The sequence below is a fragment of the Strongylocentrotus purpuratus genome, unplaced genomic scaffold (assembly GCF_000002235.5).
Source record: "Strongylocentrotus purpuratus isolate Spur 01 unplaced genomic scaffold, Spur_5.0 spur5_scaffold_16, whole genome shotgun sequence".
Classification (NCBI taxonomy): Eukaryota; Metazoa; Echinodermata; class Echinoidea; order Camarodonta; family Strongylocentrotidae; genus Strongylocentrotus; species Strongylocentrotus purpuratus.
Window position 1 is genome coordinate 16,693,784 of NW_022145601.1, and position 19,369 is coordinate 16,713,152.

The window sequence follows — 19,369 nt, forward strand, 5'->3', positions numbered from 1 at the left end:
GACCCATTTTACTTTTTAATAAATCCACTTAACTCTTCGGTTAAAGATACTATGTCCCTTTTGCAGCCAACCTCAAATTCTGTAGAACTTTGCATGAATTATGAATATGTTATGTATGTCCTATCTGTGAAATTTAGAAGTTAGCAGTGTCCTAATATTCAAATTATGCAAGGAAACCCGTTTACTTGCTGGACTTCACTGTCAGACACTATTGTCAGTATTGAGTGACTGACTGGTTTTTTCTTCTTCTTTGGTAATAACGTACATAAAATGAGCTGTAAAGGATTTGTCTACATCAATAACTCACTTCTTGCAATGGCCTGACTCTACTGCTAAAAGAAGCATCTTCCAACCGGCATGCCATTTGGTTTTACTGCACAATAAAAAATCAGACGCTTTGACAATACCTTATAAAACAAATTCGAATGCTTTTATTTGTCTCTATGTTCAAGGAACACCGAAATCATGGCAGAAACGAATTCTACTGGAAGTGAAGCTGTTTTAGGCCAAAAATGGGACAGATGTGTGTCTGATACCTTGATCAAGATCGGTAAATAGTTGTTTGATATGTATTCCTTTTCAAATGATCAATGCAGAACTGTAATTAGTTGAATTTTATGAATATTCTGCATAATTAGTGCACCGACCATTGAATCGAAGCTGTAATATTACTATTAGGGTGTCTGATCGGCGTCTAGTCAGGTCGCCCCCCACTCGGTCGCCTCCTATACACAGTCGCCTCCTATACGCAGTCGCCTCCTAACGTAGTCGCCCCCAAATTGTGTGGTCGAGTCGCCTCCTATACACAGTCGCCTCCTATACACAGTCGCCCCCTATACACAGTCGCCCCCTATACACAGTCGCCCCCTACGTACAAAGGCAGTACGCTATAGTGCAGCGGTCAGAATCAGGTTATTTATGCTATTTAAATATGTTTGTAAATAAAAGAGAAAGTTTCATTCTTTCTGTTATATTGTTGTCCACCTTCTTCAAAATAACTCTTTTTGTGCTGAAGTATAATGTAATAAACGTTTCATTTTATTTTGATGCAACAGAGATTTACATTCAAAAGTTTTATTTTTTAGTATTGTATACAGTAATATTCTTCTCATTTCGACATTATCAGCCGCTTGTTCTCTGTTTCGTTCCCTAAACTAAATATAAGTATAATTATGTGAGATAACGGGGGGGGGGGGGGGGGGGGGGGGGGGGGGGGTAGAGAGTTGGACGTAGCCTGTATACTGTATTTATGTTTTATATTTTGTCTCTCCGATCACCCCCCCCCCTCCCACCTCTGATCTTGTTCTTTAGTTAGTCTCTGTTGGTTTGATCATATCTTTTCACTAGAGTATAATGTCCGACGTATAACATCAGGAATATGTTATAATAATTAATCTCAAGGAAGGGATGATGCCCGGCATACAAGCAAATGGCGGAATAGACAACATTATGAAAGATGAAGATGGACAAAGATGAAGATGGACATAGACAGAGAGAGGGAGAGAGAAGGGGAGGGGGGTGGCGGGGAGGTAGAAAATTGGACGCAGTCTGTACTGTATTTATTATTATGATATTTTTCTCACCGACTCCCACCCCCCCCCCCCCCCCCCCCCCAGCTCAGATTTTTTCTTTAGTTTGTCTCTTTTTTGTTTGTTTATATAATGTCCGACGTATACCGTCAATATAGCATAATAAACATTTTTATGCCTCCGCCACCGAAGGTGGTGCCGGAGGCATCATGTTTTCGGGTTGTCCGTCCGTACGTCCGTATACGTCCGTCCCGTTTGACCGTTATCACAATATCTCAAGAACCATTTAAGATTTAAACTTAAGACTCGGGAATAGTATTTATCACCATAGGAAGACGATCTGATTAGATTTTGGAGTACGTAGGTCAAAGGTCACAGGTCACAGAGGTCAACTTATGAAATTCCTTGTATTGAGTTTGTTAGCGCGATATCTCAAGAACCATTTGAGATTTAAACTTCAAACTTAAGGATAGTATGTATCACCATAGGAAGACGATCTGATTAGATTTTGGAGCACGTATGTCAAAGGTCAAGGGTCACAGAGGTCAACTTATGAAATTCCATACATTGAGATTGTTATCATGATATCTCAAGAACCACTGGAGATGTAAAAACTTCAAACTTAAGAATAGTATGTATCACCTTAGGAAGACGATCTGATTAGATTTTGGAGCACGTATGTCAAAGGTCAAGGGTCACAGAGGTCAACTTATGAAATTCCATACATTGAGATTGTTATCATGATATCTCAAGAACCACTGGAGATTTAAACTTCAAACTTAGTGATAGTGTGTATCACTATAGGAAAACAATCTGATTACATTTTGGAGCACGTAGGTCAAAGGTCAAGGGTCACAGAGGTCAACTTATGAAATTCCTTGTATTGAGTTTGTTAGCGCGATATCTCAAGAACCATTTGAGATTTAAACTTCAAACTTAAGGATAGTATGTATCACCATAGGAAGACGATCTGATTAGATTTTGGAGCACGTATGTCAAAGGTCAAGGGTAACAGAGGTCAACTTATGAAATTCCATACATTGAGATTGTTATCATGATATCTCAAGAACCACTGGAGATTTAAACTTCAAACTTAGTGATAGTGTGTATCACTATAGGAAAACAATCTGATTACATTTTGGAGCACGTAGGTCAAAGGCCAAGGGTCATAGAGGTCAACTTATGAAATTCCATACATTGAGATTGTTATCATGATATCTCAAGAACCACTGGAGATGTAAAAACTTCAAACTTAAGAATAGTATGTATCACCTTAGGAAGACGATCTGATTAGATTTTGGAGCACGTAGGTCAAAGGTCAAGGGTCACAGAGGTCAACTTATGAACGTTTCGGTTTGTAAAATTGCTCTATGACGGAGGCATCATTTTCGACTGCGCGCAGTCGAATTCCATCTAGTTTGTTTAGATATCAGTTTGATGCAACAGAGATTTACATTCAAAAGTTTTACTGTTTATAATATTACAGTAATATTCTTTATGCTATTTAATGTTTGTAAATAAAAGAGAAAGTTTCATTCTTTCTCTACTTATGTTGTCCACCTTCTTCTAGATAACTATTTTGTGCTTAAGTATAATGTAATAAACGTTTCATTTTATTTTAATGCAACAGAGATTTACATTAAAAAGTTTTACTTTTTATATAGTATATGTACAGTAATATTGTTTCGGCGCTTTGTATCCTCCGCGCTTTTATGAAGGACAAAAGCGCCGCGACATACAATATAAGGTATGCGTTTGAAAGAATAAATGCTCTATTATGTGCACAGATTAAAATAAAAGTGACATCTATACAAAAAACAAACAAATATTATTAGACAGGTTAAGGATGGAACCTAATTATAGTGCTTTCGAATACTTGAAAAGATGAGCAGGTGTTCATTGGTCACGCATGGTCGTCCCTTATTCCTTAAACAAAATCACGCACTTATAGAATGAATTGAGAGTAAAATTAGATAACGTTTCGTTCATTTGAGTCTTCCACCGAAAGCTTTCAATTTTATTTCGATTTATTTGCTTCATAATAAACTTATATTAGCCATATCAATTATAGCTCACTTTTAATTCAATGTAGAGACATTCTCTTCTATTTCTATTTTTAGACTTGAACTATCTCATTACGACACGTTCTAGTATGGGTCTCATAAAAACGCAAATATGGGATTAAAAAGGGATCTGAAAAATAATGCTCTACTTTGCTTGCGTGTACAAAATATACTCGAGAAAAGCTAAGAAAGCCAATCTATAAAATCCTTTTTATCCCTATATAGCTTGTGGATACTCTCTTATGGTATTGCTCACTTTCTACCCTCTATGGGCAACGTGCTAGTTTGGGTCTTGTAGTATAGCCAGGCCCGCAGCCACGGGGGGGGGGGGGGGGGGGGGGGGGGGGAGGGGGCACGTGCCCCCCCCCAAAAAAAAATCAAAGATCGGTTGAACTGTTTTGGACCCATCCCCAGGACGTCGATCTATATGTATGTGCCCCCCCCCCCCACAAACATCGAAGTCTGGCTACGGCCCTAGTAGTAGCAAACGCAAATATGGGATTAAAAAGGGATCTGAAAATGCTCTAATATGCTTGCGTGTACATATTATACTCGAGAAAAGCTAAGTAAGCCAATCTATAAAGTACTTATTATCCCTATATGGATACTCCCTTATGGCATTTCTCACTTTCTACCCTCTATTGGCAACCTATACCATGCTACCAGTAGAGACCTGGTAATCATATTGTAACCCAGTGCGTAATATACAACTATACGGAGCCCCGGAAGTGACATGGAGAAATTTTTTTTTTCTCGTTTTCCTGAGATAAATTCTCGTTTTCCTGAGATAATTTTTCGTTTTCCTGAGATAAATTCTCGTTTTCCTGAGATAATTTTTCGTTTTCCTGAGATATAATTCTCGTTTTCCTGAGATAAATTCTCGTTTTCCTGAGATAATTTTTCGTTTTCCTGAGATAATTCCCGTTTTCCTGAGATAAATTCTCGTTTTCCTGAGATAAATTCTCGTTTTCCTGAGATAATTTTTCGTTTTCCTGAGATAAATTCTCGTTTTCCTGAGATAATATTTCGTTTTCCTGAGATAATTCCCGTTTTCCTGAGATAAATTCTCGTTTTCCTGAGATAAATTCTCGTTTTCCTGAGATAATTTTTCGTTTTCCTGAGATAAATTCTCGTTTTCCTGAGATAATATTTCGTTTTCCTGAGATAATTCCCGTTTTCCTGAGATAAATTCTCGTTTTCCTGAGATAATTTTTCGTTTTCCTGAGATAATATTTCGTTTTCCTGAGATAAATTCTCGTTTTCCTGAGATAATATTTCGTTTTCCTGAGATAATTCCCGTTTTCCTGAGATAATATTTCGTTTTCCTGAGATAAATTCTCGTTTTCCTGAGATAATATTTCGTTTTCCTGAGATAAATTCTCGTTTTCCTGAGATAATATTTCGTTTTCCTGAGATAAATTCTCGTTTTCCTGAGATAATATTTCGTTTTCCTGAGATAAATTCTCGTTTTCCTGAGATAATATTTCGTTTTCCTGAGATAATTTCCGTTGTAAAATGAACAGTTAAAATGAATTAAAAAAATACAATTTTCTTCTAATTTTATAACGTTTTGGCATCTGAATGCCCCCCCCCCCCCCCTGAGTACGATGTCATATATATTTACTGTAAATTGCGAGCGAGCGAAGAGCGCAATTAACAAATAAAAGACACTAGTCTTACTCGTACAAATTTAGGTACAATACCAATTTGGATGATAAATCTATCTTGATTCAAGAACACTTTATTAACAGACTGCCCGATTACTATAGGGGACAGCCCACGAGGCCGACGGCCGTCAGCCTAGGGCCTAAATCCAGTTTTAGGGGGGTATTCAGCAGGCGCGGATCCAGGATTTCTTAGGGGGGGCCAAATTTGAAAATGGTGCAGGGAGGGTGCAGGGAGGGGCGATTTTTCCCCTCCCTCCTCCGCGAAACGCGGAGGCTTTGACGTTTCATTAAATTATTAGAGAAAAAAGACGATTCGTTGTACCGTTTTCGAAAATAATTCTCGTCTGAATTTAGTTTTCCCCCTCCCGCGCGAAGCGCGGAAAATTTTACGATTTATTAAATTATTAGAGAAAGAAGACGATTCGTTGTCGAGTTCTCGACTCTTTATCCTCGTCTGAATTTAGGTTCCCCCCTCCCGTGCGAAGCGCGGAAGCTTTTAAATTTCCTTAAATCATTAGAGAAAGAAGACGATTCGTTGTTGAGTTCTCGACTCTTAATCCTCGTCTGAATTTAGGTTCCCCCCTCCCGTGCGAAGCGCGGAAGCTTTTAAATTTCCTTAAATCATTAGAGAAAGAAGACGATTCGTTGTTGAGTTCTCGACTCTTAATCCTCGTCTGAATTTAGGTTCCCCCCTCCCGTGCGAAGCGCGGAAGCTTTTAAATTTCCTTAAATCATTAGAGAAAGAAGACGATTCGTTGTACCGTTTTCGAAAATTATTTTCGAAAATAATCTGCCCCCTGGATTTCACCTAGGGCCCTACGGCGGGCCCTTAGATGCTCATCTGACGGTAATTTAATGCCTAAAACCCCTGATATTTTGGGGCTCCGCCCCCTGGACCCCACGCCAAATAGTGACGTGCCAGTCTCACAAAATAATAAGGTATACAAAAAAATGCTCATCTGACCTTAATTAAACGCCTAAAACCCCTGAGCTTCCGGGGCCGGCTCCGCCGCCTCGACCCCCCCCCCAGGGGCCCTTAGACGGCCCCTGATTCAGACAAGGATTAAGAGTATAGAGAACGATACAACGCATCGTCTTCTTTCTCTAATAATATAATGAAACGTCAAAGCTTCGCACTGGAGGGGAGGGGGGGGACTGAATTCAGACAAGGATTAAGAATCGAGAACGGTACAACGAATCGTCTTCTTTCTCTCATAATCTTATGAAACGTCAAAGCTTACGCGCTTCGCGCGGGAGGGGGGGAACCTGAATTCAGACGAGGATTCAGAGGCGAGAACGGTAATGCGAATCTTTAATGATTTAATGAAAGGTAAAAGCTTCCGCGCTTCGCGCGGGATGGAGGGGGAACTAAATTCCGATGAGGATTATTTTCGAGAACGGTACAACGAATCGTCTATTTTCTCTAATGATTTAATGAAACGTAAAAGCGTCCGCGCTTCGCGCGGGAGGAGGGGGTTGGGGGAGAATCTAAATTCAGACGAGGATTATTTTCGAAAACGGTACAATTAACGAATCGTCTCCTTTCTCTAATAATTTAATAAATCGTAAAAGCTTCCGCGCTTCGCGCGGGAGGGGGAAAACTAAATTTAGACGAGAATTATTTTCGAAAACGGTACAACGAATCGTCTTTTTTCTCTAATAATTTAATGAAACGTCAAAGCTTCCGCGTTTCGCGGAGGAGGGAGGGGAAAATCGCCCCTCCCTGCACCGACCCCCCCCCCCCCCCGGCATTACGTCACTGTTGGTCACCATTACGTACCAATATTTGGCTCGCAAAATTTCAAATTTGGGCCCCCCCCCCCTAAGAAATCCTGGATCCGCGCCTGCTGAATACCCCCCTAAAACTGGATTTAGGCCCTAGGCTGACGGCCGTCGGCCTCGTGGGCTGTCCCCTATTGTAATCGGGCAGTCTGTTAATAAAGTGTTCTTGAATCAAGATAGATTTATCATCCAAATTGGTATTGTACCTAAATTTGTACGAGTAAGACTAGTGTCTTTTATTTGTTAATTGCGCTCTTCGCTCGCTCGCAATTTACAGTATATGACATCGTACTCAGGGGGGGGGGGGGGGCATTCAGATGCCAAAACGTTATAAAATTAGAAGAAAATTGTATTGTAACTGTTCATTTTACAACGGAAATTTTCTCAAGAAAACGAAATATTATCTCAGGAAAACGAGAATTTATCTCAGGAAAACGAAATATTATCTCAGGAAAACGAGAATTTATCTCAGGAAAACGAAATATTATCTCAGGAAAACGAGAATTTATCTCAGGAAAACGAAATATTATCTCAGGAAAACGAGAATTTATCTCAGGAAAACGGGAATTATCTCAGGAAAACGAAATATTATCTCAGGAAAACGAGAATTTATCTCAGGAAAACGGGAATTATCTCAGGAAAACGAAAAATTATCTCAGGAAAACGAGAATTTATCTCAGGAAAACGAGAATTTATCTCAGGAAAACGAAATATTATCTCAGGAAAACGAGAATTTATCTCAGGAAAACGGGAATTATCTCAGGAAAACGAAATATTATCTCAGGAAAACGAGAATTTATCTCAGGAAAACGGGAATTATCTCAGGAAAACGAAAAATTATCTCAGGAAAACGAGAATTTATCTCAGGAAAACGAGAATTTATCTCAGGAAAACGAAATATTATCTCAGGAAAACGAAATATTATCTCAGGAAAACGAGAATTTATCTCAGGAAAACGGGAATTATCTCAGGAAAACGAAATATTATCTCAGGAAAACGAGAATTTATCTCAGGAAAACGAAAAATTATCTCAGGAAAACGAGAATTTATCTCAGGAAAACGGGAATTATCTCAGGAAAACGAAATATTATCTCAGGAAAACGAGAATTTATCTCAGGAAAACGAAAAATTATCTCAGGAAAACGAGAATTTATCTCAGGAAAACGAGAATTTATCTCAGGAAAACGGGAATTATCTCAGGAAAACGAAAAATTATCTCAGGAAAACGAGAATTTATCTCAGGAAAACGAGAATTTATCTCAGGAAAACGGGAATTATCTCAGGAAAACGAAAAATTATCTCAGGAAAACGAGAATTTATCTCAGGAAAACGAGAATTTATCTCAGGAAAACGGGAATTATCTCAGGAAAACGAAAAATTATCTCAGGAAAACGAGAATTTATCTCAGGAAAACGAGAAAATTTTTTTTTTCTCCATGTCACTTCCGGGGCTCCGTAACTATGTCCATCAAGGAGTGCAAACTAAATTTCGTTTTGTTTGAAAAAAATCAAATAGGCAGCGGACCTACATTTTGGAACCTTAAAAACAAAGTTGTGGAAAACCAAGCTGGGGCCATAAAATGATGAACAGTTCCGGGAACCTGATGACACATGATCAGTGACGCTTTTGTCGTATAATGAGGGTTGATCTCATTGAAAGCGGTAAAGCCTTTGAATGTTTCAATATTATTGTTTCGGCGCTTTTATCCTCCGCGCGCTTTTTAGTAATGAAGGACAAAAGCGCCGCGACATACAATAAGGTATATGACTTTTGTATTTGAAAGAATAACTGCTTTTTATTTGTGCACAGATTAAAAGAAAGTGACATCTATACAAAAAACAAACATTATTAGACAGGTTAAGGATGGAACCTAATTATAGTGCTTTCGAATACTTGAAAAGAACACGTTCAAGTAGTCTCCCCTCCCCCCCCCCCCTCTCTCTCTCTCTCTCTCTCTCTTTACCCCCTCCATCTCCCTTTAATATCACACAAATTCTGCCATTTCTAGTTGAAATTCATGCGGGTGATATTAGGGCTTTTGCTACTCTATTACTATGAGGAATTTAAAATATTTTAGAGAGGGGTCTAGCTAAATATATTTTTTCACATAGGAAATAAAGCAAATATGTTAAGAAATATTTTTGAATGAAGGAAAAAGATTCAGTATTGAACATTGACCATAATCTGTAGTTAACTACTCAACTCTGCAATATAAACACGGAAAATGAATTTCGACTGAGCAGTTTTAATTCAAACATTTGGAACCAGAACAGCAAGTGGCAAATAGAGCATAAATTCAAAAATATTAAATAATTCATACCAAACATATCATCATCAATTATCATCAATACTGTATTGCATTTTGAAATGTACATCTAGGGTTTTTCGAAAAGACTCATCAGGTATACATCCACGGAATACAAAGGTTATTTCATTCATTATACAGTACTTGTAAATATGCTAAAATGTCTTTATCTAATTCGTTATACATGTCCTGGTTATCATGTTTGTTCAGCAATCGTAGGGAGGAAATGCCACATGTGACATACAAAATGCTTGACATACATGTACTACATGTATCATGAAGTTTTTCAATAGGAAAAATGACTAATATAATCATCATCGTTACTTTTTTTGTTCATCTCTGTTTTTCATAAATATCTTGTGAGTAGAGTATCAGAACCAAGTCAGTTTACACAATCTCTTTCTAGGATATTTCAATAAAATTTAGTACACAGTCTCAAACGCTACAAAGTTTACCAAACACCTTTACGACCATTCAGTTCATTGTTTAAGAAATCATGGAAAATGTTACCAGTTTGCTTTAAATCAATTCATTGATTTTAAATGGATCTATTTCATTGCAATTACTACACACAATTACAATTATGAGTGGAGTTTGCTTTATTTATGATATTCAAAATGTCTAAAATCAAACAGTATAAAAGAGAGATTGAGGTATTGAAACATTGAAGCATTGCCAAAACGATCAATGTAATTGATTCTAGTTTCTCAAGCATGCTCTTCAACACAAGTTCTTCAAGTTTCTTCACACGTATGTCATCCAAGCGATAGTGGTTGAAGCAGCGAAGATTCTTGATCTAGACTGCTTGAAAGCAAAAGGAAATAAGAGAAAGAAATATCATAATTAAAAAAGTCCAAGTAAAAATCAATAGAAAACCATTATCAGAATTTCAATTATGAAAGGGAAACTTTACAGTGCATTATGATTGGGCGAAATTATTGTGTGTAGTTTTGGTACCCACTTTTAGAGAGTCTCTTAATAAATTAAATACTTTATGTGGTATCACCTTAGTATTGACATTTGTTGTTAAGGATTAAAAAAAAAAACTTAGATGCTGACCTCGATAGGGCCACTCATTCCCTTAACTAAGGGACCTAAGCATTAAAAAACAATTAAGAATATCTTAAATTTTAACTATTGGGAGACAATCAAGAAGGAAAGAAGATACCTTTTGACTCGCTCAGAAGCATAGACAATGGTTCATCATCAGAATCGCAATCGGAGCCGTCAGGAGACTTTAAGGGTCACCATGCCAAGTCACACATGCAGCTCTGACTGTGTTCAGTGAATTGCTTCAACAGTGTTCGGTGAATTGCTTCAACGGTTCCGTACCGCTCCCACTCTTAGGTCACTATGCCAAGTCACATCTGCAGCTCTGTGTTCAGTGAATTATCAAGGACCCATCTTCCCAGCATGTCGGTCCCTGTATCCAATCTAATTTTGTAGAATGAAAGAAATAATTACAAGTTATTTTCTTTCATTTTTTTGCAAGCAGAGGTAAGAAAATGAATCCAATATTATCTTTTGTACATCAAATTAATTACTAGGCATAACTGACCCCAAACAGAAGTTTTCAATTGCCCCTATTACCCCAAAATAGAATTTTCCAATTGCCTCTACCAGACAACAACCACCCCAATGCACATACGCAGTGAGTGTGCTTAGTACTTTGCTGCTGAAGTGTGATTTTCCTGAACAGATCATGAAACTATTCTCACCTGGATTTGTTTCTGGCCTGTGGCATTTTTGAAAAGTAGATGTACTTTCCCAGTGCTTCCTTCATATAAGTGCAAATTGTATCTACTGCATCTGCAACTAAGTGAAAGCAAAAACATCATCATAATTTCATTACCACTGAGACTGGTAGTGAAACATGTACATCATCTAGTATGGTGCTTGCTTGGAAAATTCTTTAAAATATGAAGTGGAGTTGGGCAACATTTGCTGGTATCAAGAACAATTGTTTACAAGAATTTTTGTATAGGGTGAGGGACCAAGGGTCCTAAAGTGCTGCCTTTGGATATTACAGACACAGAGTACAGATAATGAGAGAAACTAAGCTAAATATGTGGAAATTGTTCCCCAAAAGGTAGACTACTCATGATTACTTAGTCTCAAACCAAAAGTATTCCTTTTTCGGATGGTGCCATTTATTCATTTTCAGGGCAGGACTATCTAATTTTCAATTTTTAATTAAATGTTCATTCATGTCCTTCTTTGCTTGACAGACACCCCCTGCGTTTTTGTTCCTGTTAGTTGAACTTAAGACTGCTTTCTTTTTGATTTTGCAAAAATTATGCACCAAATCAAGCAATTTATGCATCAAATTAAAAAAAAATCTATAAACTGAGTGGGGCACATCCCCCCTCAGACACCCCTGCGTTCTTGTCCTGTTAGCTGAACTTAAGACTGTTTTCTTTTTTCTTTTGCAAAAAGTATGCACCAAAGGCAAAGCGAGCCATTTATGCCCTCAGACACCCCCTGCGTGGCGTGGCGCGCCGCCCCTGCTATCAAATACTTTCAAAACACATACATAAACACACAAATGTATGCATAAATTAAATGTATTAATCCCAGATGCATATAAGAAGCTGTATTGTAAAAAAACCTTCGCTCATGTTGTTGTTTGTCTGTGTTACTGTTAACAGCGTTGTGGTGTTAGCGTTTGTTGTTAATTACAAAAAATCTATGATAAGTTGATATTAAACCCAATCTTACCATAAAAGAATTTCTTACATTTCAATGAATTTTATTGCCATACCGGTACATTACCTATCAAATACTGTCAAAACACATACATAAAAAACAAATTTATAGGCCTACATTAATCCCAGAATGGGCCAGATGCAAATAAGTAGCTTCGCTCATGTTGTTTTTTGTGTGTCTGTCTGTATTTGGGGTGTGTTGTTTACAAAAAAAACGCCGGTGCGAGTGGGCGGTTGTACGGCCAGTACATGCAGAGCAGGCGCAGGCCGCAGCAGCGCTAACTTCCGAATGAATAATTCAATAGTCTAGAGTTGAAATGTAGCTGTTTGAAAATTTAACTTTTACCAACTTTTCACTGTGAGAACACTTTCTTTCATTACAAATACAGAAAATATGGTTGTATTCAAGTTTATTTTACCTGAATTCAAGCATTCATCCGTAAGCTCCGTCACTAGAACTAAGCCAGTCGAGTCAGAACGAGCGATGAGGTAGTAGACCTACTACGTAAGCCGGTGGAAACTTAGATGCAAATATCCTCAAAAATATGCAGTTACGAGGAAAATTTTCAATATTTAGTGATAACAAAGTAATAACATAGTACTGAGATGCAAGGAACTAAAAATGGCTTGACTTTGAACTTGTAAAATACATCAAATTAAAACAACAAATTAGGGGGCGAGATGACCAAAAAAGTGGGGGCGAGCTGACCAAGAATCCCAAAATCGGCACAAAAAATCGGGAGGCGACATGACCAATTGAGGGCGACTTTGTAAGGGGGCGGGCTGACATTGGGCGACCTGACATGGAACCGTCTGATCGCGCACCCGATGTTGTGTGCTAAAATTCTTCCCATAGAGATTACACGCATCCCTATGCAGCCTACGTGCATTGCGCGACCATGCAAAAAAAGTCAATTTTTTTTTTTCAAATCGAGATTCAAACCTTTATCAGTTGTGATCCTGAAGGTGATAATCAATGAATGAGGTGTCATATGAAAGAGCAGGTGAATTCCAATATTTCCAAAGGGGCGTAGCCCCCGAAATTCTAAAAATATCTTGGTCAAAACAGCAATTTAAACATTGTGTCCTGGCTAACTCTGAGGTTTGTCACTTTTGAGATATGACGCCCCGATCGATAAGTAGTCCCAGTCCTAAGGAACAATTCTATGTGATTATATTTTCGCTAGCCCCCAGGGATCACAACTGATAACAGTTTAAAAATACCCTTCTCGCTATTTGGTGGATCAGCTAATTAGGGGGCGTGCGCTCCGCTCAGTCCAAACCATGGTTACATCGCGTAACATCTCCGCGCACGAACGAAACCCCAAATTCAATTACACATTATAGTGATTGAAATTATGGTTGGAAATTCCCTCGATAAACCCGGAAGTGAATACACGTTATAGTCAATGGCAATATCGCGGAGACAACGTGCGTTGTCTCCGCGATATTGCCATTGACTATAACGTGCATTCACTTCCGGGTTTATTGTGCGACGAACGCCAACCATACTAGTCAATCGCACATGTCGCGGAGACAGCGTAGCTCAAGCTGCAAGTCGCGGATTGGCTTAGCAGCATGCGTACGATATGCATACGCTTGCATATCGCGCGATACAGCTGTTTGGCTAAATTTAGCAAAACAACATCACTCTGTGTGGACGTCTTTTTCGACGATTTTGACCAAAATGATATGAATATACCAGCGTGTTGGAGGGGCTGTAACTTTTGATAGAAACATCGGTGAGACTTGAAATTTGAAATGTATTATTCTGATAACATTTTTTATTCAAATATCAAACAAAAATGGTGAAAAACGATCCCAAATTGAAATTTGAAAAATCGTTCAGACACCCTAGTAATATGCGGCGCGCGGCGAGCGCGAGGTGTCGAAGCAGCGGACGTCTGAATTGCTTGCCCATGCATCGGCCGAGCCGGACGTCATGGACATGGCCCGGCTGGTGGCCCGACCTTTTCTTCTTCTTCTTCAAGATAATCTGCCTCCTTCAATACTGAAGATTCTTGCAGATGCCGTAGGCCTATACTCGGCCTGATTGGGGTGTGCAGGTGGACCATTAGCCTACACCGGGGTTTCCCCCTAGGCCTACCCCTACTTTTATACGAATAGTGCAATGGGTTCTTAACGTGTAAGGGTGGTGACTCTCCTGTACACGGGGCCTCCATTTAACGTTCTATCCGAGGGAGGGAGTGTTTTCCACTTGACATAACCTGCGTCTATGAACAAGAGAAGGGGCACGTTAACCCACAACGCAGACTTCAGTCATCTGCCTGGGTGGGAGTCGAACCCTGGATCTTTGGTTCGACAGGCAGACGCTTTACCGACTGAGCCAACTCGCCTCTTCTTCTTCTTCCAAGAAAAGTGCTGCTTCTTGTACTTATCATTTCTAAATTTTCTATCATTTTTTAATGTCGTTTTTTTTATCATCGGACTATTATCTTCAATAAGTTTATTTGTATCTGTCTGTAATACGATTTTAATTTTGTACATGTCAGGGACCCCCCCCCCCCCCCCCCCCCTCTTGAGCTTCCGTGCGTTATCCTCTGTAAGCTGACTTAGTTTTTATCTGTTATTCTCTTATATTGTTGCATGTTGGAGGTTTGGCGAATAAAACCAATCAATCAATCAAGACGTCCACGGCATGAAGAGAAAAACTGACTGCCTTTATTTCTAAAAAAAAATTGGCAAGAAAAGAAAATGAATTGGTTATTGTAGTTAGGGCAGTAGTTTAGTGCAGTATTTGGCACTAGTGACTACTTTCTCAGGGCCAACAGGCGTGTCTCATTCTGTCTCATTAATTTGGGTTTCTCATTCCCACTCCAGACCATAGACTGTCACTGTAGTCTCTAGACTCTCTACACATAACTTTAGCATAACGTAACATAACATTAGCTCCCAAGATTTAATTATGCATTTCCATGGTTCCATCAATTTCATGAGTTTAGTTGTTTTGTACCACTCGCCGTAGAAGTAGAATGAATAGGAAGGTAATGAACTGGACGAGCAATGCATGAAACGCCCTTGACCAGCAGTCTGTAATAGCCACATCTGTTGAGAATTTCAGAAACACACTTTAGCATGCATCACCTGCCATACAAGTAAGCGACATGCGGAATACCGCCCTGCTGCCTCCAAATTCAGAAGGTTCAGGAGGTAAAGGTTAAAGATAAACTTGAGTTCTGGAAAAAAAAAGAGAATTCTCACAGAATCTAATGAAACTTACACTGAATGTTCAAGATTACAAATAAATGTCATGTGCCAAACAATTTTGGAAGAAAATGTATACTGGCTGAGTAATGAGCATAGAAAGATAAGGAAATCAGGGTAGTACTAGCCCCGACACCATGTGTGTTGTCCCATATACATGTTTCTGTGTAAGTGGTTGTTACTTTACCAAGACTCTGCCAAATTTATGATGATTTTGATGACTCCAGAACCTTGCATTACACACCATTACTTACATGCTATATGATCAACTTTTCTGATCCATTCCACACCTTTTCTTTCACAATGCAATCGCATTACCAGAACTCAAGTTTATCTTTAAGGATAAGGGATAAGATCTGCAGTCCATGGGTGCAATTGTGTTGACTTAACAGGATTACACAACAGTTTATCCCGTAAATACTATGCATTAGACACTTTGGGCTAATATTACATCGTACCCGAGTCCTGAGAAGAAGAAAAAAAAGTGTAACTAAGTTGAACAGTTATTCTTATTTCTTTTGATTAATTATACAGGTGGTGGTCTCGGTCTTGGAGTTGTCTTTTCAGTCTTCTTATTCAAGAGTAAGTACTTTCAGTGGAATCCTTTTCATTCATCATTTATCATTCAATTGGGGGCAGCGATGGGGGGGGGGGGGGGGGGGGGAGTGAGAACTGAGGGGCCACACAGAGGGACCATGGTAATAATTTCCCAAAACGCTGTTGTAGTGCATAGCCTACCTGGGCTGCGTTTCATGAAATAGACAACCCATTGAAACGTGTGTATTAAATGTAATATGCGTTTCGCTTATGATGTTGGTGAAAGTGACAGTGTGGTGAAAGGATGCCCCTTGTTTCCATAAATCTATATTTGATTGGAGCGTAATAAGAAATTTTTGATATTGCAAAAACATTACTAGGGCGATTCTGTGCCATATATTCTGTACGACATAAAACAATATTCATCTACTCTATAAGTTCATTCATATAAGAATATTCTCTTGACATGACGTTACAAATGATACCTCAAAGAAGCATTATTCAGTGGTATTATCAAGAGATTTTCATTTATGGATGAAATATGTTTTAATAAATTATGTCAATGTTGTACAGGAAAAATTGCATGGATTCCCCTTCATCGTTTTTTTATCCAATATCTTTTTTTGCAGGAAGACCATGGCCCATAGCCTTCGGGTCAGGAGCAGGACTTGGCATGGGTTACGCCAACTGTCAACATGAATTCAGAGATCCTTTCAGGGTCCGTGGCAAGATTGTAAAGGTAACATTATATTTTGGAAGCATTTAGAGATAGTGAGGTACTCAAAAAGAGGACTAAAGTATAGGGCTACTCTCAGTATGAACAGTGAATAACATTGCAATTTGTGAACAGAAATGACTCATACATGTATAACAATTAAATTGAAAGCCCAAGATTGTCTGTTGTATTTTTCTTTATATTTAATCAGACAACTCTATTTTCTTCTCATCAAATTCAGAAGTTATTTCAAAAGGGTCCTATCAGGTGAAGTTTTAAAACGAAATCTCAAATATGCTAAGATCTCATTTATTTTGCTAGGACTCATTATCTGAAGTAAATGCAAGGTGTTTTTGGGTAACATAGTATCATGATTTTGGATATGGTGTTTAAATTTGAAATATTAATTCTATGAAATACAAAGCATAATAGGGATATCATTAAGAATGAAAATTCACTTACTCAGGGTATAGGATAATATGATGAAACAAAAAAATTGTCACATTGAAACCTGTATATGAGTACAGCTCAAGGGAGACAGAAAAGGCCTTCTTTATACATGTAGGTAGGTGGTCTTGTCTTTACGTACAGGTTTCTTTAAAGGTAAAGACCAGTTTTGGAAACGCCCCCCTCTCAAAAAATGAAATGGAAGCTCTTATTACCAATCATGTGAAAGAATATGTTTTGACTAATACGTGATGATACAAATTTTGCCGGGAAACCGCCTACTAATCGATATATTTGGTAAATTATTATATCTATCTGGACTGGATAGATATCGTGCACGTGTCGCATAGTCCCATATACATCTTTCTGTGTACAGTGCTTGTAACTTTACTAAGACTGGGCCAAATTTCTTATCATTTTGATGATTCCAGAATCTTGCAGTACACACCAATACTTATATGCTAGATGATCAACCTTTTCTTATTGATTCCTCAACGTTTCTTTCACAATGCAATCGCATGACCAGAACTGGTCTTTACCTTTATTGAAGGTTTCAATTATCTTCAAGGGAAACAAAAAGTGTGGTCCTTTTAGACAAGTAGACTTTCCAGTTTAGATATTTCTGTGCTTATGTTTAGTAATGACTTTTATCATATATGTGTTTTTCTTTCATTGCCTCAGGTTCTCCCTGACATAGTAGCAGATATCCCTAAGGCAGTCGAAGTGCAGCCGAGCACAGAGGCATCATCGTCATAGCAACGCTAATATATTCATATGTTTTATTCAAATGGTGAAGATTGCCCCATGTGATATGCTATTCATCAATCCTTGTGACTTAATTCAAGTTACATGCTTGCAATGGAATGGCCTCTTTTGAAGTGCTAAGGAGAGTCTTTTTAACAGATGACAAAATGCAAAATGTCATAAGATTTGATCTAATCCGATATTCTGATGTAATCGAAATGGACCTTGTAGTCATGTTGGTATCAAACTTTGACATCTGTAGACCATAGCCTTGAAATACGATGATTGGTCAAGCATGAAAATAGTTTCACATCAGACTGAAGTCCAAATATTTTGTGTCTCTCCTTAAAAAAAGTTATGTGGCAATTGATACAGACAGAAAATAATATAAATTGTCTCCAAAAGCTGCTACGAGACTTCAGTTCATGTCAAAAAGTGTGTGGTTTTATCAGTTCATAATGTACTGCATGTTTATCAAGTAATCACTTTCTTCATGCTGTTTGATATTTGGATAATGGTCATGAGAGGGTGAAAAGCTACATGTGAATCTGACCTGATGACCGATTTAACATGAATGATATTGGACACTACTAAACACTGTAAGAAACAATGCATGGTCAAAATCTTTTGCCTGAGAGGGGTGAGAGCATTCGGTTGTCATAGGGAAAAGCAGTATGCTTCGTAATGTACCAATTAAGATGTATTCAAATATCTACAGTTTTTGTTAGAAATAACATTTCAAAAGATAACTGAGAACAATGTCAGCTGTAGGATTACATTTGATGATATTCTTACTTCACTATCTGTATGTTCGATGCAGACTCAATTCTTTGTGGTTCAGAAGGAAACAAAATTGGACTGTTGATACTTAGCAATTCTTCTTCTAAAGAAGGGCTAGCAGCTGCTTTCAAAGTAGTGGGCCAAATTTAATGAGGACAATAGCAAAACATGTTTCTGGTCCTCCTTTTTCATCAGCTTCTCAAACTTGATCTAATCTTCATTCTTGCAAAATTAATAGTGATGACACATCTTTAATGCACTCAGTATATACAAAGGTACGTTATGAATGTTATTTCATCTGTGAATTATATTGACATGGGTTGCTTTAAAAAGGCTAGCCCATATATCATGTATATAGCTGTCGTGAACAAGGTTTCAGTAATAAACTGAAACTTAAATAATAAAAAATGCAACAATTTATTCCTTTTTAGCGTGTAATAATTTGGTTACTAGGCATTTTCTTGTAATGTGTAAGGACATGTACATTATGTTACAAGAAAATGGGTAAATTTACCAATGCAATAGTTTTTTTCTATTTAGAAACAAAGGAGAGAAAGAGAGACAGAGAGAGAGAGAGAGAGAGAGAGAGAGAGAGAGAGAGAGGGAAAAAAAGGGGGGGGGGGGGGAGGGGGAGAAAGAGAAAAGGAAAGGATATATATATATATATATATATATGATTATATCTTGAGAGAAAGAGGAAAAGGTTAAGATTTCAGCTTGCGTGACAATTTTTGTAAGTTCAGAACCTTGCTATAATGTAGATCTTTTGCTTCTCCTTTTGTATCTCTTCAGGTTTCCCTCCACCTCTCTCTCTCTCTCTCTCTCAAGTTCTCTTTTTCTACTTTCACTTTGTCAATGCATGCACTCTCT

General features: G+C 38.2%; 1 protein-coding gene and 1 long non-coding RNA gene across 4 annotated transcripts; one reads left to right on the top strand and one right to left on the bottom strand.

Moving 5' to 3' along the window:
• The first annotated feature begins 422 nt into the window (after window positions 1-422).
• On the top strand, window positions 423-18,919 carry LOC100889031 (MICOS complex subunit Mic10). The gene is made up of 4 exons (XM_030986923.1): window positions 423-550; window positions 15,811-15,858; window positions 16,443-16,552; window positions 17,657-18,919. The coding sequence occupies exons 1-4, from the start codon at window positions 466-468 to the stop codon at window positions 17,729-17,731; spliced, it is 318 nt and encodes a 105-aa protein (XP_030842783.1). The 5' UTR covers window positions 423-465; the 3' UTR covers window positions 17,732-18,919.
• On the bottom strand, window positions 9,267-12,865 carry LOC115924535. 3 transcript variants are annotated; one of them, XR_004064348.1, is made up of 4 exons: window positions 12,471-12,865; window positions 11,065-11,155; window positions 10,515-10,780; window positions 9,267-10,147 (listed from the first exon to the last, which is right to left on the bottom strand). It is a non-coding gene; the product is annotated as an uncharacterized LOC115924535 (long non-coding RNA). The 3 variants fall into 3 exon arrangements; XR_004064346.1 differs by having other exon boundaries at window positions 11,065-11,161; XR_004064347.1 differs by having other exon boundaries at window positions 11,065-11,161; window positions 12,170-12,865.
• Window positions 18,920-19,369: the final 450 nt, after the last annotated feature.

What these genes read in the sequence shown, in the direction of transcription:
- LOC100889031 (XM_030986923.1), top strand. Translation starts at nt 466, where the DNA reads ATGGCAGAAACGAATTCTACTGGAAGTGAAGCTGTTTTAGGCCAAAAA. An exon ending in TTCAGTCTTCTTATTCAAGA is followed by an intron (nt 15,859 to 16,442) that starts GTAAGTACTTTC and finishes CTTTTTTTGCAG; the next exon opens with GAAGACCATGGCCCATAGCC. An exon ending in TCCGTGGCAAGATTGTAAAG is followed by an intron (nt 16,553 to 17,656) that starts GTAACATTATAT and finishes TCATTGCCTCAG; the next exon opens with GTTCTCCCTGACATAGTAGC.